The following is a 10497-nucleotide window of genomic DNA, read 5'->3' as shown; positions in this document are numbered from 1 at the left end:
GATCAGTCTGGCCAGGGGTTTATCAATCTTGTTAATTCTTTCAAAGAACCAGCTCCTAGTTTCGTTGATCTGTTCTACTGTTCTTTTGGTTTCTATTTCCTTGATTTCTGCTCTGATCTTTATTATTTCTCTTCTCCTGCTGGGTTTCGGCTTTATCTGCTGTTTTTTCTCCAGCTCCTTTAGGTGTAGGGTTAGGTTGTGTATTTGAGACCTTTCTTGTTTCTTGAGAAAGGCTTGTATTGCTATATATTTTCCTCTCAGGACTGCCTTTGCTGTATCCCAAAGATTTTGAACAGTTGTGTTTTCATTTTCATTGGTTTCCATGAATTTTTTAAATTCTTCTTTAATTTCCTGGTTGACCCATTCATTCCTTAGTAGGATGCTCTTTAGCCTCCATGTATTTGAGTTCTTTCCGACTTTCCTCTTGTGATGGAGTTCTAGTTTCAAAGCATTGTGGTCTGAAAACATGCAGGGAATAATCCCAATCTTCTGGTATCAGTTGAGACCTGATTTGTGACCTAGGATGTGATCAATTCTGGAGAATGTTCCATGGGCACTAGAGAAGAATGTGTATTCTGTTGCTTTGGGATGGAATGTTCTGAATATGTCTGTAAAGTCCATTTGGTCCAGTGTTTCATTTAAAGTCTTTATTTCCTTGTTGATCTTTTGCTTAGATGATCTGTCCATTTCAGTTAGGGGGGTGTTAAAGTCCCCCACTATTATTGTATTGTTGTCAATGTGTTTCTTTGCTTTTGTTATTAATTGCCTTATATAATTGGCTGCTCCCACATTAGGGGCATAGATATTTACAATTGTTAGATCTTCTTGTTGGATAGACCCTTTAAGTAGGATATAGTGTCCTTCTTCAACTCTTATTACAGTCTTTGTTTTAAAATCTAATTTGTCTGATATAAGGATTGCCACCCCAGCTTTCTTTTGGTGTCCATTGGCATGGTAAATGGTTTTCCACCCCCTCACTTTCAATGTGGGGGTGTCTTTGGGTCTAAAATGAGTCTCTTGCAGACAGCATATGGATGGGTCTTGTTTTTTAATCCAATCTGATAGCCTGTGTCTTTTGATTGGGGCATTTAGCCCATTTACATTCAGGGTAACTATTGAAAGGTATGAATTTAGTGCCATTATATTGCCTGTAAGGTGACTGTTACTGTATATTGTCTCTGTTCCTTTCTGATCTATGCTGCTTTTAGGCTCTCTTTTTGCTTAGAGGACCTCTTTCAATATTTCTTATAGGGCTGGTTTTGTGTTTGCAAATTCCTTTAGTTTTTGTTTGTCCTGGAAGCTTTTTATCTCTCCTTCGATTTTCAATGATAGCCTAACTGGATATAGTATTCTTGGCTGCATATTTTTCTCATTTAGTGCTCTGAAGATATCATGCCAGTCCTTTTGGCCTGCCAGGTCTCTGGATAGACCTATCTAATATTTCTACCATTGTAGGTTACATATCTCTTCTCCCGAGCTGCTTTCAGGATTTTCTCTTTGTCTCTGAGACTCGTAAGTTTTACTATTAGATGTCGGGGTGTTGACCTATTTTTATTGATTTTGAAAGGGGTTCTCTGTGCCTCCTGGATTTTGATGCCTGTTTCCTTCCCCACGTTAGGGAAGTTCTCTGCTATTATTTGCTCCAATATACCTTCTGCCCCTCTCTCTCTTTCTTCTTCTTCTGGGATCCCAATTATTCTAATGTTGTTTCATCTTATCGTATCGCTTCTCTCTCGAATTCTGCCCTCGTGATCCTGTAGTTGTTTATCTCTCTTTTTCTCAGCCTCTTTATTTTCCATCATTTGGTCCTCTATATCGCTGATTCTTTCTTCTGCCTCATTTATCCTAGCATTTAGTGCCCCCATTTTTTATTGCACCTCATTAATAGCCTTTTTGCTTTCGACTTGGTTAGATTTTAGTTCTTTTATTTCTCCAGAAAGGGTTTCTCTAATAACTTCCACACTTTTTTCAAGCCCAGCTAGTATCTTTAAAGTCATGATTCTGAACTCTAGGTCCGACATTGTACTAATGTCAGTATTGAGTAGGTCCCTGGCAGACGGTACTACCTCTTGTTCTTTTTGCTGATGTGATTTTTTTCGTCTTGTCATTTTGTCCAGAGGTGAACAGATGAATGAGAGAACAGAATGCTAACAGGTTAACAACGTCTCCAGCAAATATACTCTATACAAATCAGAAAAGACCTGAAACAAGGGGACAAGAAAGGGAAAGAAAGAAGAGAAGGAAAAAGATAAAAACAAACAAAAACAGAACAAAACAAAACAAAACAAAAACAGAATATGATCTAATATGATCAGGCTAGTGCATAGATCAGTGCCACACACTAGCTTTTGGGCATATTTTGGTCTGTTAGAAGAAAGTGCCTGCTAAAATTTTAAAGGAAGAAAGACTTATATATGTACAAAATAAGGGTTGATACAATAAAGGGATGGAAGATGACTTTAAAAATGAAAATTATAAAAGATTTTATAAAAGGACTTGATAAGAAGTTGTTTTTAAAAAGAAAGAAGAAGATTTAAAAAGAAAAAGAAAAAAGAAAAAAAGGGAGAGAATGTGATCAGGCAGGAGACTAGAACAAAGCCATACACTAGTGATTTAGGGTATATTTTGATCTGTTAGAAGAAATTGTATCGCAAAATTTTAAAGAGAGAACAACCTATATATATATGTGCCAAAAATAAGGGTATTTTGAAGGGATATAAATGAAGGGATAAAAATATGACTCTAAAAATAAAAAATAAAAAATGTTTTTTTTTAAAAAGGGATTAATGTTGTTTGAAAAAGGGAAAAAGAAAAATTCAAAAAAAAACAGTTAAAAAATTAACTTTGAAAAACTAATGAATTATGGTAAAAAAGCCATGAATTCTATGTGCAGTATTCCCCTAGCGCTGGAGTTCTCCCGTTCTCCTTGATCAGTAAACTTGGTCTTGGCTTGCTGGCTGTTCATGCTGATCTTCTGGGAGAGGGGCCTGTTGCCATGGTTCCCAAATGTCTTTGCCGGAGGCAGAATTGCCCCGCCCTTGTGAGTCCAGGCTAAGCAAGCTGCTCCGGTTTGCTCTCAGGAGCTTTTGTTCCCTGCAAGCTCTCGGTACAGCTTTGGAGGACCAGGGTGAAAATGGTGGCCTCCCAATCTCCGCCCGGAGGAGCTGAGAACTCGGGGCCCCGCTCCTCAGTGTGCCCCCAGAGAAAAGCAGTCACTCCCGTCTCCCCGGTCTCCGGCCGCACTCCATGCTCACCCGGCCTGTGACCGAGCATTTCTATGTCTGGCACCCGACCCCGTGTGGAGTCTCCAAACCCAGCAGATCCCTGCGGTGCGCTTCCGCGCCGCTCCTCCCGGGGGAGGAAGGGGAGTCTCCCCGGCTCTGCTGCTTGTTGGGTCCCTGCTGGAGGGCAGTGGCCCGATTGGGCCGCGGATCACAGTTTATGGCCACCCCGAGCTGAGAGCCCGCGCCTCAGCTCCCTCTCTGCAGCCGGCTTCCCTGCTCCGATACCTGGGAGCTCTGCCGCACTCAGGCACCCCTGGTCTTTCTGTGACCCCGAGGGTCCTGAGACCACACTGTCCCGCGAGGGTTCCACCCCCCCACTTAGCCACTGGAGCGACGTCCCTCAGCGGAGCCGGCTTCTAAAAGTTCCGATTTTGTGCTCCGCGGCTCTATCACTTGCCAGAAGCGGCCGACGGAGGTCCCTCCCCCGCCGTCTATCCTCCCGAATATCGCCTCGGATTCACTTCTCCGCATGTCCTACCTTCCAGAAAGTGGTCGCTTTTCTGTTCAGAGTGTTGTTACTATTCTTATCTTCGATCTCCTGTTGAGTTCGTAGGTGTTCAGAATGGTTTGATCCCTATTCAGCTGAATTCCTGAGACCAGACGAAATCCAGGTCTCCTACTCCTCCGCCATCTTGCTCCGCCCCCCTGCCATTTTTCTTTTTTAAAGTGAAAAAAAAAAAACAACCTTACCAGGAAAATATAGATCTTAGTTTAGCTTTAACACCTAGAAAAATACCGAAGCAAATCGCAGATCAGCCAATTTGTATTCATCTCTAGGAGAGTGCAGAATGTAAAAAACCCCAGAAACATAGCTTTGTAAACACAAAAGTAAATAAGTTTAATCTAACTAAAATTAAGGTGAACTGAGATAAAAATGAATTAATGATCTATAAATTGATCCAATTTCCTGAATATTAATAATAGCATTTGCTCTAACATTTATTGAGGGTTTGCTATCAACCAGGCATTATGCTAAGCACTCCACATATATTATCTCATATGATGCTATTGTTATAATTCGCATTTCACAGATGAAGAAACTGAGGCTTATGGAAGTTTGAGTACTGTGACCAACATCAAGTCATAGGTCAGATTTCAAACTCAGAGCTGGCTCACTAACTCAACCTCCATGTTTGTTGGAAACCAAGACTGGTATTCCCAGGCTCACATACTTCAACCTTCTGCATTTTTAAGTTGTATCTAGTTTAGTCGTGGGTATTCAGTTCAATCTGTAAAAGCTGGAATCTTCCACATGATGCAGTATCCAAGTTGCTTAACAAAGACACTATTGTAAAGAGAGCCCACTGGGGTCAATTAAAGAATCAAAAGTCAACAGGGAAGACATTCTGACTAAAGAGAGAAAGTCCAGGGATTCAGTTTGGGAAGACTCTTTACATTATTCTAAAGGTAAAGATTAGGCTTTCTGACTCTGTGAAGCATAATATTAGATGATAATTGTACCCTTTAGTGTCTGGAATCCAACTATATTCTAGTTTGGTTTAGCCAAAGCTGTATGGCTCTAGGTCTGGTTCGAGATGGGATAGAGCAGTCGATTTTAGTGTGGACCGGTTCTGGGAAATTCATCCTCATCTTAATTCATCCGTAAGTCACATCACAGTCTTTTTATTTTTCATTCCCGCGGTCTTTTTCTTCTCCTTCTCTTCCCCTCCTCTTCCTCCTGCTCCCTCTCCTCCTCCTTTTCTCGGTAATTCCGCAGTCAAAGCTCTTCTGGAGTGGATCTTTGCACAGAACAAGCACAAAATTAATACCTGTTGAATGAGTGGAGGCAGTGACACAAAGGAGTCTTAAGTTACGAAGAGGTTTAATCTAGATAAAGGAGAAGGAAGATATTCCAAGTAGAGAGAATATAAAAACCAGGCAGTTTGAGTAATTTAGGGAGCTCCAAGTGGCTGAACATGGCTGGAGTAAAGGCTGGGTGATAGAAAGGTGACACAGCTTAGTGACAGCTAAGAGCCAGGATTCTGGAGTCTGCTAGCTGTGGTTCAAATCCTGATTCCACATCCTGATTCCACATCTCACCGACCGTGTGTCTATGGGCAAATTATATAATTTCTTGGTGCCTATGTCATGGAGTATTAGGAAGATTGAATGAATTGTAGCATAAGAAGTGCTTGGAACAGTGCCTAATACATAATGAGTACTTAATAAATGTGGATCCTACTAGTATTATCATGTAGGTGAGTAGTGGGTAGTGGGATAGGCAGGGGACAGGCCCTGGAATTTCCCATGTAAAAAGGAAGAACATTTATGACAAAAGCCACTGGGAGTTTTTGAAGGTTTGTAAGAATTGGGGGGACAGGGTATGATTTGAATTTTGTGATTCTGGGACTGAACTGAAGACAGGAAGACCAGTGAGGAGGTAGTTGTAGTAATCCAGATGGAAAGAAATAAGGACTTAAAGGAAATCAATTCCCAGTGTCATGGAGAGGAGAGGGAGCACCCAGGGAGGGGTAGCAGGTCGAATCATAGGACTCAGCACCTGCCCAAGTTAGAAAGAGGGCTGAGTCTCAGTTGTCAGGCACGGACAGATGGGTGGGTGAAGCTAAGATGAGGAGTTTAGATCTGTACATGGTATTTTTGATTTTGGGTGTATTGACTTAGAAGAGAACAGCCAAGTACCAATGCCCTAGTAGACAATGGACTCTGAGAAGAACTCTAGCCGATGTAGTAAGTGCAGATGTTTATGTTCTGGGCTTAAGAACAATATTTTTTTGCTGGTTGTTTAAGATGCTACCTATACCGTGATTATAGATATTAATATTAAAAAGATTAACCAAACCCTATCTAGAAAATGGTGAAGTTGGGAGAGTCTTTGGGCAATTTGAGAATATTATCCTTTATTGTTGGACAGAAGTGACTGAAACAAAGGCACTGCTAAAATCAGGGACACACAAATCACTGATTAGGTGATATTTTGAGGATTTTGTTACCTGACTGTATTTGCGATGACCTGCCTTTGACTGGACACATAATATGTAGTCATTATTTGTGCATTTGTGCATAAATATTAACACGTGCATGTATGTACAATGTGTTTATAGTTTTACACTTTTAGTCACTCAAAAATTTTATTACGCCTCTGTAATTTTTCATCTTTCCCCCATAGGTATCTCTGATGAGTACATAACACCTATGTTTAGTTTTTATAAAAGCATTGCAGAATTGAAAATGACTCAGGAAGAGTATGCTCTGCTTACAGCAATTGTTATCCTCTCTCCAGGTAATTTCGTTGCTACATTTTTATTTTTATGCCATTTATTTGTTCTACTCCCTCTCCAGTAATAATGTTTCTTAAAGAACTGGAAGACACAGCAACACAAAGAAAAAGTAAAATGGCCTGTAATCCCACCACTCAAATGGAATCATTGTTAATATTTCAGTGTAGTTCTTCTCAACCTTTTTTCTAAACATCACACTCATTCATTGAATAATTGCATTTTGAACACCTACTATGCACTAAACATGGTTCCAGACACTGGGGGATATAGCAGTAAAGAAACAGGCAGGAGACAGCTGCATGGAGTTTGCACTCCAGTAGGGTGAGAAAGACAATAAATGAGGAAACAAAAGTAATTTTCAGGAGGTGGTAATGCTAATATATATATATAAAGATGAGGATATAAGGAAAGAAAGTGGCAGAATGTTATTATTATTAGTAGTCAGGAAAGGCTTTTCTAAGGGGTTGGTATTTGAACAGGGACCTAAATGGAATTGCATACTTTTTTAAAATAATAGAGAACATACTATATAATTAAAAAATTATATCAGTAATGGGGCACCTGGGTAGCTCAGTCAGTTAAGTGTCTGACTCGTGATTGCGGCTCAGGTCATGATCTCAGGGTTGTGAGATCAAGCCCCCCATTAGGCTCTGTGTTAGGCATGGAGCCTGCTTAAGATTCTCTCTCTCCCTCTTCCCCTGCCCCTCCCCCTCTGTGTGCACATGCATGCACTCTCTCTCTCTCAAAGAAAATTATATCAGTAAAAGTTTGTTGAAATGTATGTATCCATCATATGGATGTACAATCATTTACTTGTTACCATGTTTGGATATTCAGGATGTTTCCTTTTTTTTGTTGTTTTAAACAATGTCAAAATGTATATCTCTGCACATAAAATTTGTATTTTTGGATTATTTTAATCTGAGAGCGATGCCACATTCATGATTTGTAAAGCATAATTTCAATGTTAGCCTTTTTTTTTTAAGATTTTATTTATTTATTTGACAGAGACACAATGAGAGAGGAAACACAAGCAGGGGGAGTGGGAGAGGGAGAAGCAGGCTTCCGGCAAGCAAGGAGCCTGATGTGGGGCTCGATCCCAGGTTGTTACTTTGTTTTACCATAAAACAAATAATTAAAATAAAAACTTTTTGGCCATACATACTAAAGTTACACACACATATACTCTATGACCCAGCAATTCCGCTACTTAGAATATACCTACCCACTAGAAATGATACATATGTCCACCGTATGGGTTACCTTTAGGGGCATAGATTAGAAAGAGAATTTAGGGGGCAATAAATGTTCTATATCTTGATCTAGTTGTGATTACATGCATACATGTGTGTGTGTTTGTGTGTGAAAATTCATCATGTTAAATACTTAATTTGTACATTTAAAAGTGCACATTTATAAGTTACATTGCAAGCAAGTTACTGTTGCTATAATTATGTCAAATTAACACTTCTCCACTTTTTAATTTTGTCTTTTTATTTTAAACCTCAAAACAGACAGACAATACATAAAGGACAGAGAGGCAGTAGAGAAGCTTCAGGAACCACTGCTTGATGTGCTCCAAAAGTTGTGCAAGATTTATCAGCCTGAAAATCCTCAACATTTTGCCTGTCTCCTGGGTCGATTGACTGAGTTGCGGACGTTCAATCATCACCATGCAGAGATGCTGATGTCATGGAGAGTAAATGACCATAAGTTTACCCCACTTCTCTGTGAAATCTGGGATGTGCAGTGATGAACGTTGAAGGGGCAATAGCATCTAGCTCTTTATTTCCCTCATAATATAAATCTGATGTATAACTTTCTTTTATTTCATTTGTACCTGGTTTCACACAAGAATTTTGACGAATATTTATGCAGTAATTACATAACTTCCACAGTTGTAAATATAGAGCTAGATAGGATGACTTTCTTTACGTTGTATTTTACAAGGCTTCAGGGACTCTTTCATTCTAATTGGCATGCCCTGCTTGCCTAATTAAATTGATCATTCTTTACCTCTCTCTGTTGAAATAGGGAAAATTTCATTTTGCTCTTCATTTTACCTTATTTGCATACATTTTATCAAAGAGTTGTGTTCAATTTTGGCAATAAACTGAACATAATGGCAACAGGCTTTTCTTCTGGAACAAAATTTGAAAAATACAAACTCATTTCTTTAAATGGTGAATCACATCCTATTGGGCCTGGTGTGTGTGTGTCTGGGGCGTGGGGTGATGGGTAATTAACAAAAAGATAAACTCTCATAACACAAATGGTGTTTTTCTCATCCCTGGAGAAGTCCTGGTGAATATTCATTTATTTGTAATAGCCCGTGGATCATTTCATTTTCTTTGAAGTTCAAGGAGATAAGGTACAGAAAAATTAATGATTCTCACATAATGTATTCCCTCAAGCAAACCCTTTTGCAGTTAGGGTCTTGAAGCAGCATTTACAAATGCAGACAACTCCCGTGATGGGATATTCCCTTTTCTCTCTTAAAAGCACTCACTATCCGCTTCAGTGCATATAATTAATCTTTTTTTTTTTTTTTGGTTTGGTTTGTTTTGCTTTTGGAAAACACTCCTACAGCTGGGTGCACAGCTGTTGTATACTTCCCCAAAGCAGGAATTATTTCATTTCCTTCATTCATTGTTATACTGTTGCATTCTTCTCCCCATTATCCTTTGGTGAATACAATAAAACACCTTCTATAAGTAATGGGCTTATATGTCCCTTTCTCCTGAAGTCAGACAAAATGGAGCTTGCTTAGCATGCCAAAGTGCTAAACATAGTGGAATGAGGTGGGACTAGCATTAGTTGGATTCCACTGGCTACAACAAGAAGATTTGCGTCCTCACTAAGTACAAGATCCTTAGGACGTGGTAGCTGCCTGGAGGGGTTTAAAAGAAGTGCAGAGGCAAGTTTTGTGGGCTCACTGGGCAAGTCTCATGGAGAAGGTGGCAATTCCCTAGGACTTGGAAGGGTGGCCAGGACTTCCTTGGATCAGGGTGAGAGGGAAGGGGGTTCAAGGTGAAAGGACTGGCAGGAGCAAAAGCAGGGAGTGATGAGTTGTGCAAATGTTAAAAAAGCACAAGTAATCTGGGGAGAGACAACCCTTACTTAGCCCAACCCTTCCTGAGCCTAAGTTTCACCATTGTGAAATGAAGATACCAGCGCCTACCATCTCAAGGGATTGAGCTAATGAATGAAAAGTGGGAAGTTGCAAGCCCACCAAGGAAGAGGGGTGGTAAAGAAAGGACACTTCAGACAGAGAAGTCAATTTCTGAATGCCTGAAGGAGGAGATCCAGTTTGAGGAACTGAAGGTGGTTTGGTGTTTCCCAGATTACAAGGCATCTGTAGGGAAAGTGATGGGAAATGAACTGGAACTGAGGGAGCACTGTAGACAGAGCTAGGAGTTTATCATGTAGGTGTGGATTTATTCATGTAGTTAAGACCTTGTAATAGTAAATAACAGTGCTTCTCATGTGGAAAACTAATTGTGATAAAATAAGAAATAATGTCGGTTCTTTGTCCCCAGTTCTGACACAGAGCTTCTAAAACCTTTGGAATTTCCTGATAGGGGTGAAAGGAGTATCTTTTGTTATTCAAAACAAGCCCTTTTCAACCAGACTTAAGTTTATGCTAATAAGGTGATGGGAGTGGTGCTGTAAATGCTTCAGGATGGGGCATGATTGCTAGAGGAGCCAACCATGTGATTAGCGAGCTGGATCTTTCAGCCCCATTCCCAGACTCTGAGGAAGGAAGATGATCCCAGAGATCGAGGTCAATCACCAATGGCCAAGGATTTAATCAATAATGCCTATGTCATAGGTCTACCATAAAAACACCTAAATGATGGGTTTGGAGAACTTCTGGGTTGATGAACACATTGAGGTGCTGGGAGGTCAGTGTGCTGGAGAGAGCATGGAAGCTCCATGTCCTCTCCCCCACCCCCATACCTAACCCTGTGCCT

General features: G+C 40.2%; 1 protein-coding gene across 5 annotated transcripts in view; it reads left to right on the top strand.

The window, feature by feature from the left end:
- The window catches only part of NR1H4 (nuclear receptor subfamily 1 group H member 4), a 75862-nt gene extending 67206 nt beyond the window's left edge, over positions 1 to 8656 (top strand). For all 5 annotated transcript variants that reach the window (XM_073900428.1, XM_073900429.1, XM_073900431.1 and 2 more), the window contains 2 exons: positions 6412 to 6525; positions 8038 to 8656. In XM_073900428.1, coding sequence (XP_073756529.1) covers positions 6412 to 6525; positions 8038 to 8276 — 353 coding nt within the window. In that variant the 3' untranslated portion in view covers positions 8277 to 8656. The remainder of the gene's footprint in view (positions 1 to 6411; positions 6526 to 8037) is intronic.
- Positions 8657 to 10497: the final 1841 nt, after the last annotated feature.

The sequence above is a fragment of the Callorhinus ursinus genome, unplaced genomic scaffold, assembly GCF_003265705.2.
Source record: "Callorhinus ursinus isolate GAN/ISIS: 27379988/994484 unplaced genomic scaffold, GSC_fseal_2.0 scaffold14, whole genome shotgun sequence".
In the NCBI taxonomy this organism is placed as follows: Eukaryota; Metazoa; Chordata; class Mammalia; order Carnivora; family Otariidae; genus Callorhinus; species Callorhinus ursinus.
Note: the sequence above shows the minus strand (reverse complement) of the source record. Positions and strands in the feature narration are given on the sequence as shown.